Source organism: Salmo trutta, chromosome 16 (assembly GCF_901001165.1).
Source record: "Salmo trutta chromosome 16, fSalTru1.1, whole genome shotgun sequence".
Lineage (NCBI taxonomy): Eukaryota > Metazoa > Chordata > Actinopteri > Salmoniformes > Salmonidae > Salmo > Salmo trutta.
In genome coordinates, this window is record NC_042972.1 from 4668544 (window position 1) to 4687309 (window position 18766).

The following is an 18766-nucleotide window of genomic DNA, read 5'->3' on the forward strand; positions in this document are numbered from 1 at the left end:
GTCCTGCTAAACCAACAGTAGGCTATAGACTGGTGTCCAGTGGTATGGTCCAAGAGATATTATAACATAGACCTAACATGTTTACAGAATGTTACATTATTCTGTCAGAAACTGTTAATAAAAAGGATATTTCAACAGAATGTCTAGGGTTATGGCTATGATTATACTGTATAATCCTCTTCGTAAACAGTCGCTGAAGCAATAATCTAATAAAAACGTACGTAGAGGGTAGACCTTGAATGCGCCCTGCTCTCTGAGTCAAGATAAAGAAGGTGGGTGGGTGACTGCTTGAGTCCGTCCGCAACGAGCAATGTTCTCACACACTGCCTACTGCTGCTGGGAAAACCAGTCAACCGTCATATTTTACAAATCAAAGGTTTCACATTTAATTCAAGATTTTCAACTTTGAGGTGAGTAAATCATTATTTAAACACTTACTCCTGTAAATGTTTTTTTATATTTTTTTTTATAGTTATCGCTGGTAATGTATGCCAATTTAACATAAAACAAGACTACAACATGTAAGTAATACAAAATGAAAGAAAAAGTTAAAAGTTTGCGATATCTGTCAGTGGATCATGCTGCTCATTTGTGTATTCCACAGGTGGAATTTGAACAGTTTTCGATTCCTGGTAATAAATCATGAAAATTCACAACATGTAATTGCTTAGGAAATAGGCTACTATCATAAGCATGATCGAATACCTTTTATTTGCATTTGTATGATATTTCATGTTTTTTTTTAAATCATATTATACCCAGCTAACACACATTCTGAGAACAATACGTTTCTTAGAGCTTGTTGAGAGAGTGGTTTTGCATACAACCTTCCCACAACGTTCTGGAAATGGTACAGAATAGTTGCTTGGCTTTGGTACATTCTCAGCATATTTAAGGAACTTTACAAAATAACGTTACTTTCTTGGCATTTCATTTACTCTAACAGAACGTTTCCCATAAGTTCAAACATGGTTAAGTTTTCAACAACAAAAAAACGTTCTCCAACTGGTTTGACGTTGGGATTGTTCTCAGATAGTTCAGAGAACGTTAAGAAACAACGTTCTCCTGTGGGAATTTCAATACTTCAGCATAATGATTCCACCAGGTTCCCTCATGCTTCTATTTAAAATAATGTTCTCAATACGTTCAGAAAACGTTAGTAATGTTCATTGAGAACGTTTTAAGAGTGTTATTGAAATACACACATTCCGGTTTCAGCATCAACACATCTGTGTTCAGGAGTGTTGGCCACAACCACTAATTGATCTTAATCTTATTGGGTGGTTGTTTCCTTTGAAATGGGGTCCGTTTGAATAGGCTAAAATTAACAGCTTTTGTAAAACAAAAACAAAAAAAATACATGTCATTCTAGCTCCATCCTAGTGGCGCAGTGGACTGATTCCATGGCTAGAGAATCGAAGATCATAGGTTTAAATCTCACTGACGTTGTGCCACAATAAAAAAAGAAATGTGTATGCATGATTAATGCCAAAACAAATACATTTCTATGTGTCTTATCTTTCACCTAACGTAGCAGTGATATTAAAATCCTTATTGAAACATTCAGTGAAAGTTTTTTAATAAGGAAGTTATTCAAAAACCTCATCAGAATGTTAATAAAACCTTCAGGAAAACGTTCAGGGAACCATAGTAAAACGTTCTCAGAACCCCCCTGGAATTATAGTAAAACGTTCTCAGAACCCCCCTGGAATTATAGTAAAAGTTCTCAGAACCCCCCTGGAATTATAGTAAAACGTTCTCAGAACCCCCCTGGAATTATAGTAAAACGTTCTTAGAACCCCCCTGGAACCATAGTAAAACGTTCTCAGAACCCCCCTGGAATTATAGTAAAACGTTCTCAGAACCCCCCTGGAATTATAGTAAAACGTTCTCAGAACCCCCCTGGAATTATAGTAAAACATTCTCAGAACCCCCCTGGAATTATTGTAAAACGTTCTCAGAACCCCCCTGGAACCATAGTAAAACGTTCTCAGAACCCCCCTGGAACCATAGTAAAACGTTCTCAGAACTGCAACCTAAATTTACCCTATGAGGTCTGGAGAACTGATGGATTTCTGTTGATAACCCCTAAACCTTATTGTTCCCATAACAGGCAAAACTTTCACTTCCATTCTCAGAACATTTAAAAAACATTCAGTTTTACTGGTCAGGAAACGTATGCTTTGTTCCCAGAACCAATGGGAAGCCAAAAACGTACATTCCCATAACTTCCATGAACCAAATGTGCTATCTGGGTAATTGCTGCTAAATAATGAAGCTACTGAGCAACAGACTGTTGAATGTTGTTGTGCTCTTTTGTTCAGAAAACCACCAACTATTGTAGCAAATTTGGGGGGGGGGGGGTAGCCTGACCTGGACTCAAACCCAGGTCCAGGATCTGTCAAGCCAACACCTTAACCGTTATGACAAGAGGTCCGAACCTCTTGATGAGGTCGCTAGGTGTTGGGTTAAGATGGGTAAAGTATTGATGATGCAATTTGTTAGAAAACTCCCCGAAAAACGAAATATTTATTTCATGGCTGGTTTCCATGTATACATGTTGGGATCTCTGTGTAAACACACACGGGTGAAAAAGGTTCCCAACACAAACAAGTAGTCTATAGTTTTCTTAATAACAGATGGTTATGAATCAGATAGTCTCTCATCTTCAGGTAGCCTATTTAACGACTTTTTAGTAACCTTGAGTTTCTTGCTGTGTGATTCATCATATCAAAAGCATCTCAGTGCAAGAGGTGTCGCTACAGTCCCTGGTTCGAATCCAGGCTATATCACATTTGCCTGTGATTGGGAGTCCCAGTACTGGCTGAAAAGTGTTGTGGGTTCAGTGAGAGGTCATGTACAAATACCTAAGCCTACAAGTAATGGAGCTAGGGTTGCATCCTGGATGGAGCTAGATCCTGGTTGGAGCTAGGGTTGTATCCTGGTTGGAGCTAGATCCTGGATGGAGCTAGATCCTGGATGGAGCTAGGGTTGCATCCTAGATGGAGCTAGGGTTGCTTCCTGGTTGGAGCTAGATCCTGGATGGAGCTAGGGTTGCATCCTGGATGGAGCTAGATCCTGGATGGAGCTAGATCCTGGTTGGAGCTAGATCCTGGTTGGAGCTAGGGTTGCATCCTGGATGGAGCTAGATCCTGGTTGGAGCTAGGGTTGCATCCTGGATGGAGCTAGGGTTGTATCCTGGATGGAGCTAGGGTTGTATCCTGGATGGAGCTAGAGTTGTATCCTGGTTGGGGCTAGGGTTGTATCCTGGTTGGAGCTAGGGTTGTATCCTGGATGGAGCTAGGGTTGTATCCTGGTTGGAGCTAGAGTTGTATCCTGGATGGAGCTAGGGTTGCATCCTAGTTGGAGCTAGGGTTGCATCCTGGATGGAGCTAGGGTTGTATCCTGGATGGAGCTAGGGCTGTATCCTGGTTGGAGCTAGAGTTGTATCCTGGATGGAGCTAGGGTTGCATCCTAGTTGGAGCTAGGGTTGCATCCTGGATGGAGCTAGGGTTGTATCCTGGTTGGAGCTAGGGTTGTATCCTGGATGGAGCTAGGGTTTCATCCTGGTTGGAGCTAGGATTGTATCCTGGATGGAGCTAGGGTTGTATCCTGGATGGAGCTAGGGTTGTATCCTGGTTGGAGCTAGGATTGTATCCTGGATGGAGCTAGGGTTGTATCCTGGTTGGAGCTAGGGTTGTATCCTGGATGGAGCTAGGGTTTCATCCTGGTTGGAGCTAGGATTGTATCCTGGTTGGAGCTAGGGTTGTATCCTGGATGGAGCTAGGGTTGCATCCTGGTTGGAGCTAGGGTTGTATCCTGGATGGAGCTAGGGTTGTATCCTGGTTGGAGCTCTGGTTGTATCCTGGTTGGAGCTAGGGTTGTATCCTGGTTGGAGCTAGAGTTGCATCCTGGTTGGAGCTAGAGTTGCATCCTGGTTGGAGCTAGATCCTGGATGGAGCTAGAGTTGCATCCTGGATGGAGCTAGAGTTGCATCCTGGTTGGAGCTAGATCCTGGATGGAGCTAGAGTTGCATCCTGGATGGAGCTAGAGTTGCATCCTGGTTGTTCTGAGATTCTCGGAATCAGAGGGTAGTAAGAAGGAAATATGGAATTCCCCAACCATGATTTCTAGAAAACCTGTTGCCGGTTGCATCCCAAATGGCAACATATTCCCTATGTAGTGCACTGCTTTTGACCAGGTCTACCTAGGGAATAGGGTGACATTTGGCAAACAAGCAGTGTCTGACCTTGAGAGATTTATTAAGTTAATGATCTGTTATTTATTTTGACCTTGTAGGTACAGTACTGGCTGATGAGGGTATTGAATCAGGGAGGATACAGTACTGGCTGATGGGGGTACTGAATCAGGGAGGATAGAGTACTGGCTGATGAGGGTATTGAATCAGGGAGGATAGAGTACTGGCTGATGAGGGTATTGAATCAGGGAGGATACAGTACTGGCTGATGGGGGTATTGAATCAGGGAGGATACAGTACTGGCTGATGAGGGTATTGAATCAGGGAGGATATAGTACTGGCTGATGGGGGTATTGAATCAGGGAGGATACAGTACTGGCTGATGAGGGCATTGAATCAGGGAGGATACAGTACTGGCTGATGAGGGTATTGAATCAGGGAGGATAGAGTACTGGCTGATGAGGGTATTGAATCAGGGAGGATACAGTACTGGCTAATGGGGGTACTGAATCAGGGAGGATAAATGGATACAGATTGCTGTGATTACTCCTGATGTTTCCAACACTTCTGACATCATGTGAAGGGATCAAGACAGGATGAAGAGGAGGGGTGATATGCACATCCTACCGACCACCGGTCCTTCACAAAAATAATACTTAGATGAAGAAGTTATCTAGAGACGAGCACCATGATGGATTCTATTCGGTCTGCACCTGATGTCTTCACCACAGACAGGTACTGCAAACCACCACTTTGTGTGTCTAATGAAATTCTACACAGAGTGTACAAAACATTAAGGACACCTCTCACCCCTACATGGACTCTACGAGTTGTCAAGCGTTCCACAGGGATGCTGGCCCATGTTGACTGCAATGCTGCCCACTGTTGTCAAGTTGGCTGGATGTCCTTTGGGTGGTGGGCCATTCTTGATACACACGGGAAACCGTTGAGCATGAAAGCCCCCAGCAGTGTTGCAGTTCTGGACACAAACTGGTGCTCCTGGCACCTACTACCATACCCCGTTCAAAGGCACTTAAATATTTAGTCTTGTCCCTTCACCCTCTGAATGGCACACATACACAATCCATGTGTCAATTGTCTTAAGGCTTAAAAAATATTATTTAACCCCTCCCCTTCATCTACACTGATTTGAAGTGGATTTAGCACGTGACATCAGTAAGGGATCATAGCTTTCACCTGGATTCACCTGGTCAGTCTGTCATGGAAAGAGCAGGTGTTCTTAATGTTTTGTACACCGCAGTGTTTGTTGTCATAGCTATTCAAAACCATTGGTGTATTAAACGTATTGCATTGGAGCAATGGGAGTGTTTTTCTTTTCTTCAACAGCACCTTGAGCGAACCACGATACCATGAGACCCAACAGTCGCCATCCAACTCAACCATACCCGTCGAGCATCACAACAGCTTCCACAACACCCTACTAGGTGTGTGTGTGTGTGTGTGTGTGTGTGTGTGTGTGTGTGTGTGTGTGTGTGTGTGTGTGTGTGTGTGTGTGTGTGTGTGTGTGTGTGTGTGTGTGTGTGTGTTGAGAAAGGCACAATTTGGTTCTAAGCAATGGACAATAAAGTATCTCTATGTACATCTATCACTCCAGTGTTAATTAGCTAAATTGTAATTACTCCGCTACTATTGGCCTATTTATTGCCTTCCCTCCTCATGCCATTTGCACACACTGTATATAGACTTTTTTTTAAACAATTCTATTGTGTTATTGACTGTACGTTTGTTTATTCCATGTGTAACTCTGTGTTGTTATATGTGTCGCACTGTTTTGCTTTATCTTGGCCAGGTCGCAGTTGTAAATGAGAACTTGTTCTCAACTTGCCTACCTGGTTAAATAAAGGTGAAATAAATAAAAAAATAAAAAAATATATCCTATCTACTCTAGGTGTCTTCCTGGGCTTCCTGTCGTTGTTCACCGTCGTCATGAACATCCTGGTACTTTACGCTGTGAAGAAGGAGCGTACCCTCCACACGGTGGGCAACCTCTACATCGTCAGCCTCTCCGTGGCGGATCTCATCGTCGGGGCAACCGTGATGCCCCTCAACCTGGTCTATCTGCTGGAGGATGAGTGGAGGCTGGGGAGAGTTGTCTGTCAGTTCTGGCTCATCATGGATTATGTAGCCAGCACAGCCTCCATCTTTAGTCTGTTTATACTTTGTCTGGATCGGTATCGGTCCGTTCACGAGCCGCTGAGGTACCTGAAGTACCGGACCAGAAGGAGAGCTAGCGTTATGATCTCAGGGGCCTGGCTGTTGTCTACGATGTGGATTATTCCTATTCTAGGGTGGAGATCGTTTGCTACTGTCGATCTTAAACCGGAAATGGAGAATAAGTGTGACACTGATTTCCGGTTTGTTACGTGGTTTAAGGTTTTAACTTCAGTGTTTAACTTCCACCTTCCATCTCTGTTGATGCTGTGTTTCTACTCACGCATCTACATGGCTGTGAGGAAGCACATCAGAGAGAGGGAAAAGATTATCAATCCTACAGATTCTGTGGCGGGAAAACGTATAGAACACAAAGCCCAAACAGGAAATGGACCCTGCGATTCTTCTAACAAGGAAAAGAAGGGAAACGACTGTGACTTTGATCAGTACACTTTAGACCAGCTGTACAACTCAACAGATACAACTGAAACTAACGCATCCAGGGAACCCAAGTCTGAGAAAGACTCTCACTCCAGTCATTCACTGCTCAGAATGACAAAACATCTGAGGACGACTGTAAAGGGCAAAAGAAAGAGCAGCTCTTTGTCTTTTCAGGGGATTGATTCAGACTCAGAGACCCCTTTGAACCTGTCAACATTACCTCTCAGCTTCACACACTCTGACGACAACAACGCGCAGGAACTGTACGTATCCGTGAGCGACATAGCCGTGCCGCTAAACTCTGTGGCTGGCGTCTGCGAGATAACCCAGAAAGCTGACGTGCAGAGGTACACCACCATGTTGTACAACGATTTCACCCAGTCTCTGAATTCACCCCCGTCACCATGGCCCCAGGAGGACTCAGAGCCTGATGATGGTGCTAACCCGGACGCTGTAGCCAACGCTGTGACTCTTAAGCAGACCTGGCAGAAGTTCTGTGCCCAGTCCAAGCAGCGTATCCAGAGCCTTCAGGTCCATAAGGAGCACAAAGCGGCCAAGCAGCTGGGCTGTATTATAGCTGGGTTCATGACGTGCTGGATCCCCTACTTCATAGTCTTTATGGTCATGGCTTTCTGCCAAACCTGTGTACATCACGACCTACATATGTTCACGATATGGCTCGGGTATATAAACTCTACTTTGAACCCAATCATATACCCCCTCTGCAATGAGAATTTCAAAAGGGTGTTCAAAAAGATTTTACACATTCATTTGTGATGAAATGTTTTCTGAACAGTGCCTTGATTGGCAGGTAGCCCTTTCAGTTATGTTTTTGATGCTGCTTTAACTTAGGTGTGCTTGCATGTTTTGAGTAACTTCAATTGGTACCTTAACTTTGTATAGTTTTGTAAATATAATGCTTATTTATTGTAGGCCTAAATATTTCTGTATCAAACCCAAACCATAACATCATCCTTCTCACTCAACAATAAGTGCCACGTGTCATTGTGAAATAACAGAAAGCATTGCAATTCTGTATTTATTGATTATTAATTTCAATAACTCTGCAGAAGGCACAGAGACACTTTCAATACAATCTGCTTCAAGTTCAAACCTTAATTGTCCATTTTTTTGGTGAAAACGGAAATGTCATTTCAAACCGCAACCAACCATGCATTCCAGTCTTCATGGAGTCTTGTCTGACTTTTTAAATGTATTTTAGTCAGTCGTGTCTGTAATTTCCAATAAAAGAGACCCCTTTCAATACAATCTGGTTAAAGTTCAAACCTTAATTGTCAATGTTTTGGTGAAAATGGAAATGTGTCTTATCTCAAACCGCAACCAACCATGCATTCCAGTCTTCAAGGAGTCTTGTCTGACTTTTTACATTTATTTTAGTCAGTCGTGTCTGTAATTTCCAATAAAAGAGTCTGAACTGGTGTGGTTTGTAATGGATGAGTAGCCTATGCATCTTTGCAAACTGTTATACTGTACTTCCATTACCAAAAATATTTATACAAAAAGACATACATCTCAAAGTATTTCAGTGGTTTGCCTTGATTTGAGGGGGCGCTAGTGTAGACTAAACCTTACTGCTGTAACTCAGAGCTCACACTGTGGTAAACAAGGCAACACGATATGTTTACATTCTACTATAAAAAAATAAGCTTTACTAAATACATTTACTCATAGCTCACTCTCTATGTAGACAAAATGTCAATATCTGTAAATAATGTGTTGGCCACATCCTGAGTTGAGGTCATGCAAGCCACCATAATTATAGTTATTTTCACTTTTGCCTTAATAATCTGGGTAAATACATTATTGGGGATTAAAAAGACTGATGGCTAAATATGTGAATAGCTGGACTACAGAGAATTACCTCTGAAGGCTATACTGACAAACATCCAGACATTTACACCGATTTTCTAGTGTATTGGAATCATCTATTCTTCTCCAGTGGAACCAAAACACATGACTCACAAACTGTCCCAATTCACTCCCTAACCCTTCACGGTGAGCTGATCTGTAAGGTGTTGGCTATTTGGTGGAAGCTCCACTACTACACTGTTTATACCTATCTGCTGTTCAGAACTGTAAACAAGGGTTAGAGACAATAAGACAATAAGAGACAATAGAGACAGGTCAGGGGCCCCTACTGATGTCCATTGGCCCTTGTCCATCTAACTTCTATGCACATAAGTGGTGGCATGAAATTGGACACAGAAATACTCATGCATCTACATTGTAGATGGAACCAATGGAATATAGCTAGTTTATCTTTACATGTTACAGTGAAGTGAATACTTTATTGATTAGGATAATTGGGAAATGATTAGAAGCTAAAGTGGGCTGTGGAAAGTTGAGTTGGTGCTGCATGGACACACTGCCTGAGCAGTACCAGCCTAGCTGGTTGGTTTAACTCAACCAATTAAATAACCAATGAAGTTGAGTGCATGGAATGTGGCTCAACACGAAAATCCTCATTTGACATGACTTCTAGAGTATGCTTTTCTACAGAAGACACATGCGACTATGTCCCCTCTTTTTGGCCTGTTTTAAGGACTATCCGTCAGCTTACTTCCTGGTGCTTTTTGTTGTTCATTAATTAGTTAGATAGCTGGGTTGTTAGCTTATTGCTAACTAACAACAAAAACATTGATAGTTTTATTGGCTCATCCGAGCAGAAAATTAGTAACGTCGAGATGAGGAGTGGAGCGTACAAGTTTCTGTCCGTTTTTTCTTGTCTCATTGTTTGCGGTTTCATGTTCATGTTTTGGTTTTTCGTTTTTTACTCTATGGTACATGCGCCATAACTTACATCTGGAATTTATTCTTACCGGTTAGCTAGCTATTTAGCACAGACAGCTAGCTAAGTTCGCTAACGTTAGATTTACCAAGTCGGCATTGGCGATTTTGTCCCCCAGCACAAAACAACCCAAACTGACAAGTTGTAGCCAGTAAAATAAATGTAATTAGTTACATAACAATCAACAGAAAGAGACAAATGTAGCAACTGTAAGCTAATTAGCTAACGGCTACCTAGCAACAACATTGTGCGCGTACCCATTGTGCATTGCGGCAACGACAAAACAGTTGATCACATGATCTGAATAAGGAAGCGAGGTGTATTTGGGTAAGTTTATCACGGGTAAAAACAAATTAAATGGAAACGCACTTCTCTCAGTGCTCAACAGTTCTAGGTAGCTAAGTGACATATCCTTTGGCTCAGTTAAACTCGTCGTGTTTGGTGTTATGTGCTTGACAGGAGCCTTGTAAGCGACTCCACCGTGGAAGGTGGGAACGGCATGAATACTCTGGTACAGGTAGTTAGCTAGCTAGCTGTTGTCATGTAGACTAGCCATGCAGGAAGCCACAGCTGGCTGCTGTAATCGTGTTATTGAAACAGAAGATATAATACAATCAGATAATTCATATCTCCCAGGCAGCTGAGTATACAAGCTGCCAGATCTCTCGTGTGTGTGTGTGTGTGTGTGTGTGTGTGTGTGTGTGTGTGTGTGTGTGTGTGTGTGTGTGTGTGTGTGTGTGTGTGTGTGTGTGTGTGTGTGTGTGTGTGTGTGTGTGTAGAATAGAGGTATAAGGCGTGAATTGAATAGTGTTACCACATGACAGTTAGCTAGGGACAACTCCCTAACAACACTACTGAACAGCTCCATTTGTCACACAACGATACATGATTAACATGTTTAACTAGCTATACACTCCAACATCTCCAGTAAATAATAGTTGGAAAACTTTTGTAGGAGATGACCCTTATGGAGTCCAGTTGTTAATCAATGTGCTAAAGTATCAGTTCCTTAAATTGCTTCCTGTCATGAACAATTTTCCTTCTCTCTGCTTTCTTTTCTTCTCTCTTTTCAACCCTCTTCCTCTTATTTTAATTTCTCCACTTCTCCAATCATCTCTCCCCCCTCCCCCCCTGTCTCATGTCTTTTATATAGATTGTATCTGAGCATCAAGGAACAGGAGCGGTGATAGAGATGGCTTCTGTGCCCGTAGACAAAGACAGTGCAGATCAAAAGCTGCAGTTTGCTCCTTTCTCCAGTGCCTTAGAGGCAGGCTTCTGGCACCAGCTCACTCAGAAGAAACTCAACGACTACCGACTGGATGAAAGCCCCAAGAATATCAAAGGCTACTACTACAATGGTGAGCAATGAAACGATGAGGAACGTTCTTGGAGCATTGGGTGACTGTCTCTCTTGACTTGGCTCTTCAATGTTTGACAGCTGTCACATGTAAAATGGAGAGAGATATACATAGGCTAGCCTAATATTATATATTATTTTATATATTTTCATACTAGTAAGAAAGAATTGCAAAAGAATATCCAAGGGTACATACTACTACAATGGTGACTTTATACCTATAGGCTACCTATACAATAACATTTTATAGGCCTTACAAACCTGTCTTTGTGTGACTGTCTTGACTTGGTTCAGTCATGTTCAATGTTGATAGCTGTCACAAGTGAAATGGAGACTACTTGTGAGACACAATTGTGTGGGTTTGCAAAAAGTATCGTTTTTTGATACCTGTGACTGATTTTGTGTCTATTGTCTTTGAACTAGGCGATCCGGTCGGCCTCCCCACTCGCCTGACTTTGGAGTTTAGTGCATTTGAGGCGTAAGTATTAGAGCTTCACTCTTAGAAAAAAAGGGTTCTTTGGCTGTCCCAATAGGAGAACCCTTTTTGGTTCTAGGTAGAACTATTTGGGGTTCTATGTAGAACCCTCTGTTGAAACCGTTCTACCTAGAACCCTTTTTGGTTCTAGGTAGAACTATTTGGGGTTCTATGTAGAACCCTCTGTTGAAAGGGTTCTACCTGGAACCAAAAGGGGTTCTCCTATGGGGACAACCAAAGAACCCTTTTCGGTTCTACATGGCAACTTTTTTCCCCCCTAAGATTATAGACATCGCTCACTTTGACTGGTACAGTACGTCTTCTATCTCTGTAGTGAGGGCTAACAAATGGGATATGGAATGTGAGATACACAAAGCGAAATAGGCATGTGTTCATCATGTTGCTCCTGATCCATTGTGTAGGGATGGCCCCAGCCCAGCCCGCTGCTGTCCCGTCACAGGGACCCTGTACAACACCAACACACTAGAGGCCTTCAAGACCTCTGACAAAAAAGCACTGCTGGAACAACAGGCCACGGAGGTAAGGCCCATTTGATAGACATGTAAACATATATTACTTACGTAGAAATACACTACATCTGTCTATGGTAAGACCAAATTATCTATATATAAACAGCGCTCCTCAGGGAGCATAGGCCATTGACAGATATTCTTACTACATGAGGCCATCTTGTAATTGTGTTTAATATGTTAGCTTCTTATGTAGTATTGGTCAGGAAATATCTCATGTTTCAGTGCCCCTTCTTGTCCTTGCCAGATTTGGGATTCCATACAGTCCGGTGATGCTCTCAAGGACCCATCCCTCCTCTGCAAATTCCTTTTGCTGACTTATGCAGTGCGTAAAACATGGTTTTGTATAAGTTTATAATATAGTTGAATTACTTTTACAATGGGTTCTGTTCACTGCATTTAAGTTTTCTTTCTGTTTCTCTCTCTTTCTGTCTCTCTGTCTTTCTCCCTCTGTTTCTCTGTCTTTCTGTCTCTCCCCCTCTCCCCCTCTCTCTCTCTCTCCCTCTCTCTCTCCCCCTCTCTCTCTCTCTCTCTCCCCCTCTCTCTCTCTCTCTCTCTCCCCCTCTCTCTCTCTCCCCCTCTCTCTCTCCCCCTCTCTCTCTCTCCCCCTCTCCCCCTCTCCCTCTCTCCCCCTCTCTCTCTCTCTGCCAGGACCTGAAGAAGTACCACTTCTACTACTGGTTCTGTTTCCCAGCTCTCTGTTTCTCTGAGGGAATTAAGATCCTCAAAGAGCCGGCTACGTTAGAACAAGTCTTCTCTTCTAAACAGGTACTCACACTTTATACATAGATTAGAGGATGTACATTGGACCACACTAAAGTAGGTTACTGAGTGTTGTTGTGGGTGTGTGTGAGTCAACCAGAGCATCACTAGAGTATGTGTGTTTGCGTGGGTGTGTGTGTGAACAGGATCTCTGCTTATCACCTGCCTCTTGACCCACAATAATCTGGAATGTTCTGGGGAGTCAACTTTACGACTGTAAAAGTCAAACATAGAACACAGATAGTAGGGGAATACAGAGTCAGTCTGGGGTGAACCAGGTTACCGAGATGACTGTCACATATGTGGGGAAGGACTGGGAGTAGGGTTGCACAATTCTGGTTACTTCCCCGAACTATAAACTATCATAATAAAGAATGTCGAACACTCCATATATAAACTCCCAGTAATTTACTGGGTATTTACCAACGTTTCTGCATCACTGTGCCTTCACATCACTGTGCCTTCACATCACTGTGCCTTCACATCACTGTGCCTTCACATCACTGTGCCTTCACATCACTGTGCCTTCACATCACTGTGCCTTCACATCACTGTGCCTTCACATCACTGTGCCTTCACATCACTGTGCCTTCACATCACTGTGCCTTCACATCACTGTAAATACACATCACTGTGCCTTCACATCACTGTGCCTTCACATCACTGTGCCTTCACATCACTGTGCCTTCACATCACTGTAAATACACATCACTGTGCCTTCACATCACTGTGCCTTCACATCACTGTAAATACACATCACTGTGCCTTCACATCACTGTGCCTTCACATCACTGTGCCTTCACATCACTGTAAATACACATCACTGTGCCTTCACATCACTGTGCCTTCACATCACTGTGCCTTCACATCACTGTAAATACACATTAAATTGCTGGGAGTTTATACACGGAGCGTTAGTCAGCACCTCCACACTAACTACTATTCTGCATCAGCTCATGTTTTTTTTACTTCCCCGGACTTACCAGGTTTTCCCTAATAAATAATAGGAAGGAATAAGGAGGAAAACAGGATTTATGGAAAACCTAGGAATTTTTGGGAAAGTTACAGGAATCTTGGAAATCCCAGGAAAGACTATACAGACAGTCTAGGGTGAAATGTAGGTTAGGTTGAGGTATGGATGTTGCGGTGAGCGTATTACGGCCACACCGGGGGTCACGAGTCATGAAGGAAGTCAAATTCCACGTGACCGTTTAGTCAGGATAATTAAGCTTCTCCAAGCTCTGATGCTCCTGCTGGTCGTTAGTAGCCTACCAGACTATCTAACTGCCAGGTACTCAGCACTCTATTGTCTCTCTTATCACTCTGACATCAATGTAAATGTAATGGAAAATCTGATCCAACACTTCATGAGAGCTCATGAGCTCATGTTGCACAACATTTCTATAGGCTGTGCAATTGTGTGAGAAAACAGAGTAATGGCCTCTATTAAAAAGAGGAGGATCCCATCAGCTTTCTATTGGCTAGGCCTAACATATTTATTTCTCAACTTTCCTAATATTAGCAGGGCTTAGAATGTGAAGAAATAACCTAATAGTTTATTAATATTTTAAGATAAACGTTCTGATCTGTTGTGTCGGCCACATTGCATAAAACAGTTTTTTTTATGCTTGTGGTTGTATTCATTTTGGATCTATCGTATCCCACAACTGTCCCAGACTGTTTGGAATATTTATTTCTCACACAGAATAGAACAGGTCAACTTTTGTACTACGGGGGATAGTAGATTAACATAGGGCTAGTGCTTTTGCTCTTCGTTAGGCCTACTCATCTTATTGGCTGATGAAAAGTAAATGTGGACAGTTCATCCAATAACTTCAACATGCATCACGGATAAGGACACGCGCAGCTACCTCCCCGATGTGTCTGTCTTCCCCCGACAGTTATTTGCTTGACAATCACCGGGGCTGATGAAGATTCGTGACCGCCACAGCCCTAGGTTGAGGGCTGGATGTCTCCTATACAGACAGCCTGGGGTGATCTGAAGGTTAGGTTGAGGACTGTGTTGATCTATATCAAATCAATTGTATTGGTCGTGTCAGTGACACTGTATTATCCTCAAAGCGAGCAAAAAAAGTTGTTTAGTCTGTCTGGGAGCAAGGCATCGTGGTCCGCGACAGGGCTGGTTTTCTTTTTGTAATCCGTGATTGACTGTAGATCCTGCCACATACGTCTCGTGTCTGAGCCGTTGAATTGTGACTCTACTTTGTCTCTATACTGACGCTTAGCTTGTTTGATTGCCTTGCGGAGGGAAGAGCTACACTGTTTGTATTCGGTCATGTTTCCGGTCACTTTGCCCTGATTAAAAGCAGTGGTTCGCTCGTTCAGTTTTGCGCGAATGCTGCCATCAATCCACGGTTTCTGGTTGGGGAATGTTTTAATAGACGCTGTGGGTACAACATCACCGATGCACTTGTTAATAAACTCGCTCACCGAATCAGCGTATTCGTCAATGTTGTTGTTCGCCTGAGCGCGGGTGCTTCCTGTTTTAGTCTCTGTCTATAGGCTGGGAGCAACAAAATGGAGTCGTGGTCAGCTTTTCCGAAGGGAGAGCGGAGGAGGGCCTATACCCTGTCTCTTCCCATCAGACCTCAGCCTTACAGGCAGCCTATGCCAGTGTGTTGACCTGTACCCCCTGTCTCTTCCCATCAGACCTCAGCCTTACAGGCAGCCTATGACAGTCTGTGCAGTGAAACAGGGACCTCAGCTGTTCCTTACTTCCTGATCAAGTACACAGAGGATGCTGTCCAGGTGGCTCAGCTACGAGACTGGGACAGCTTCAACACTGATCTCAGCAAGGTCAGTAGTGGCGGTGGGGACAAAGAGTTATGCTGATCAGAATGGCCCATGTTGTTGGGTCTGTAATGGGAGGACTGTTCTTGTTTCTCTATTTCTATGTCATTATTAATCACATTTCCATCCACAGTTTCTATGCAGTAAAGTATACACAATCACCACAGCTGTGATGGAAACAGGAAGTTTCGGTGTCGTTTTATAAATGTTCGTTCGACATGGATCTTTTTGTGTCGGTAAAATTATTTATGGGAGAAATGCATTTATGCGCAAATATTGATTTCCCCCCCCCCCATTTTTTTATTTTTAATTTTTAAATAAAATGTTATTTACCGTTTATTTAACTAGACAAGTCAGTTAAGAACAAATTCCTATTTACAATGACGGCCTACCCCCGGCCAAACCCGGACGATACTGGGCCGATTGTGCGCCGCCCTATGGGACTCCCAATCACGGCCGGATGTGATTCAGCCTGGAATCGAACCAGGGACTGTAGTGACACCTCTAGCACTGAGATGCAGTGCCTTAGACCGCTGCGCCACTCGGGAGCCCTTAACCATCATATCGACGTAAACTTGGATGGTATGGTGTGGGGTCCCACTACGACTCTTCAGGAAACCATGCAGTTTATTAGGCTACAGATGAAATAAGTGATGATTAACTTCACTTTTGATGCTCCTTTATCAATAAATATGGACGGTCTTATTCCGGTGACTTGATGCTCGACTGCCCGTTTGACAAATAAAAATGATTCTTGCTCTTATCCGTTATATCTGTATCTGAGAGATGTTGGCTAGAGGGCGCGTGCCAAGAGCAGTGTCTTCTTTGTGACAACTCTCGATATGGAAACGCATTAGACTTCTCATTTTTTATTTTAGACTTTTGTTCAAAACGTGAAAATCTGAAGCTAAAAAGTACATTTTTGTTTTCGCTGCGTTATCACTCACTGATTCTGATCTGTGATGGTGGGAAAAGACCACTTGGTGGGAAAAATGTGCATATTTTTCTTTATGCTGTTTTTTAATAATTTTTTTTATCGCCATTTGGATGGAAACCTTGCTATTGTGGTACAATAGACATACAGTTTTAACATGTCAGTGGACAAAAAAACAAAAGCTATGCCGATTTTTAAGAATGGTAACAGCGGAAAAATAAATAGCTGGTTTATTACCGACGGTTAGGGTTAATTGCCTTCATCAGCCTCAATTATGGCTCAGTAGCCTTGTCACGCTGATATGAATGGCCTATATTAGAGGTTAAAATGCATTACTAGACTGCTTCTTTACAGATCTCAATAAGGTCAGGGGTCCATGGGCTGGGGACAGAGTACCCGAATAAGACCTTATTCGGACCTACAGGTAACTGCCGAAATAAAGGAAACACACTAACATTATATAAAGTGTTTTAACGAGCCAGAACAGCTTCAGTGCGCCTTGGCATAACCTCGATTCTAGAAGAGTCTGGAACTCCTATTGGAGGGATGTGATACCATTGTTCCACCAGAAATTCCATCGGTGGAAACCGCTGTCTCAGGCGCCGCTCCAGAATCTCCCATAAGTGTTCAATAGGGTTGTGATCTGGTGACTGAGACGACCACCGTGGTATATGGTTTTACATGCTCATCACACCATTCAGTGACCACTTGTACCCTGTGGATGGAGGCGTTGTCGTCCTGGAAGAGACCACTCCCGTCAGGATATAAATGATTCACCGTAGGTTGAAGGTGATCACCCAGAATGGCTTTGTATTTTCTGGCGTTTTACCTTTTTGCCTGACGACTCACCATGAACTTTAATTCCACGGCTCTTATCGATCGCTGCGTACATTCAGTCTGAGACTGCCGTCCTAGCCCAGCCGTTTGTGTGTCTTTCGAAACGAGGGGCGTTGTGCAAAACATATTCATCAGCGATTTTTGAATCATCTCTAACAAATCTAACCAATCGAAGTTGATAACGTCATTATGTAGCGCCTCTGGCCCAACCAATCGGTTTCTGGGACCAATCAGAACAGTCAGAATGTGTTCGCATTCTAGAAATTGCCAGGAAGGGAGGCAAATCCAGATACGTGGTGGAGAATAAACGTCAGTTGGCCAGAGCGATGTGGATGGGTAGCCAGGCTAGTTTACCTTGACCTCTAGGGGTTGAGTGGGTAGCCAGGCTAGTTTACCTTGACCTCTAGGGGTTGAGTGGGTAGCCAGGCTAGTTTACCATGCCCTCTAAGGGGTTGAGTGGGTAGCCAGGCTAGTTTACCATGCCCTCTAAGGGGTCGAGTGGGTAGCCAGGCTAGTTTACCATGCCCTCTAAGGGGTTGAGTGGGTAGCCAGGCTAGTTTACCATGCCCTCTAAGGGGTTGAGTGGGTAGCCAGGCTAGTTTACCATGCCCTCTAAGGGGTTGAGTGGGTAGCCAGGCTAGTGGACCTAATCCATGCCAGAAAAATGCACCCCACACCACAAGAGGCACCAGAACCCTCATGTACTGATGTTTCCTTTATTTTTGTAGCATTTACCTGTACATACTCCTCTTTGCTCACTATGGAGTAAGACTGGAATATCAATATGCTGATAAGGATGTCCTATATTGGCGGTTCGATTTAATGGCACAATAAACATTACACTGTGATGTCCTGCCTTTGCACTTTACTTCCTGGTTCATTCAGGTAAGGTCTCTATGAAGTCACTGATGTTTCTTGGCACAATCCACAATCCTCTTGTATAAAGTCTCCTTTTAGAAAAGTGTTATTTTGGCCTCAATGAGACTTCCTGGTTTAAAGGTTAGGTCAAATATGCTTTGTTAATGTTGCAGGTAACCGTGGGTGTGTATGACCCTTGCACTCTGCCCCAACATCCAGGATGGCCTCTGAGGAACCTGCTGTTTCTCCTAGCCAGCAAATGGTAAATAACGAAAGTCCCAAACATAACATCATCAATCACATCCCACACTACCGGGAGGGGATGAGTTCACCTCCCTCCGCTGTATATTCCACTAGTTATAACTGGACTAACAGGTTATTATAGAATACATCCCTCCCCTGTATATTCCACTAGTTATAACTGGACTAACAGTTTATTATAGAATACATCCCTCCCCTGTATATTCCACTAGTTATAACTGGACTAACAGGTTATTACAGAATACATCCCTCCCCTGTATATTCCACTAGTTATAACTGGACTAACAGTTTATTATAGAATACATCCCTCCCCTGTATATT

General features: G+C 43.2%; 2 protein-coding genes across 8 annotated transcripts in view; both read left to right on the forward strand.

Moving 5' to 3' along the window:
* Positions 1-273: 273 nt before the first annotated feature.
* On the forward strand, positions 274-8241 carry hrh1 (histamine receptor H1). Of its 2 annotated transcripts, XM_029692818.1 has the most exons (5): positions 274-410; positions 605-632; positions 4782-4933; positions 5546-5643; positions 6108-8241. In XM_029692818.1, the coding sequence occupies exons 3-5, from the start codon at positions 4887-4889 to the stop codon at positions 7586-7588; spliced, it is 1626 nt and encodes a 541-aa protein (XP_029548678.1). In that variant the 5' UTR covers positions 274-410; positions 605-632; positions 4782-4886; the 3' UTR covers positions 7589-8241. The 2 variants fall into 2 exon arrangements, with proteins under 2 accessions (XP_029548678.1, XP_029548677.1); XM_029692817.1 differs by lacking the exon at positions 605-632.
* Positions 8242-9288: 1047 nt separating this feature from the next.
* The window catches only part of atg7 (ATG7 autophagy related 7 homolog (S. cerevisiae)), a 111315-nt gene continuing 101837 nt past the window's right edge, over positions 9289-18766 (forward strand). For 3 of the 6 annotated variants that reach the window (XR_003867022.1, XM_029692819.1, XM_029692823.1), the window contains exons 1-8: positions 9956-10137; positions 10774-10978; positions 11401-11455; positions 11875-11992; positions 12230-12307; positions 12634-12750; positions 15415-15561; positions 18358-18446. Coding sequence is in view for 5 of the 6 variants with exons in the window: in XM_029692819.1 (XP_029548679.1) it covers positions 10120-10137; positions 10774-10978; positions 11401-11455; positions 11875-11992; positions 12230-12307; positions 12634-12750; positions 15415-15561; positions 18358-18446 (827 nt within the window). In the remaining variant the exon portion in view is untranslated. The other 3 variants (XM_029692821.1, XM_029692822.1, XM_029692820.1) reach the window with 3 other exon arrangements.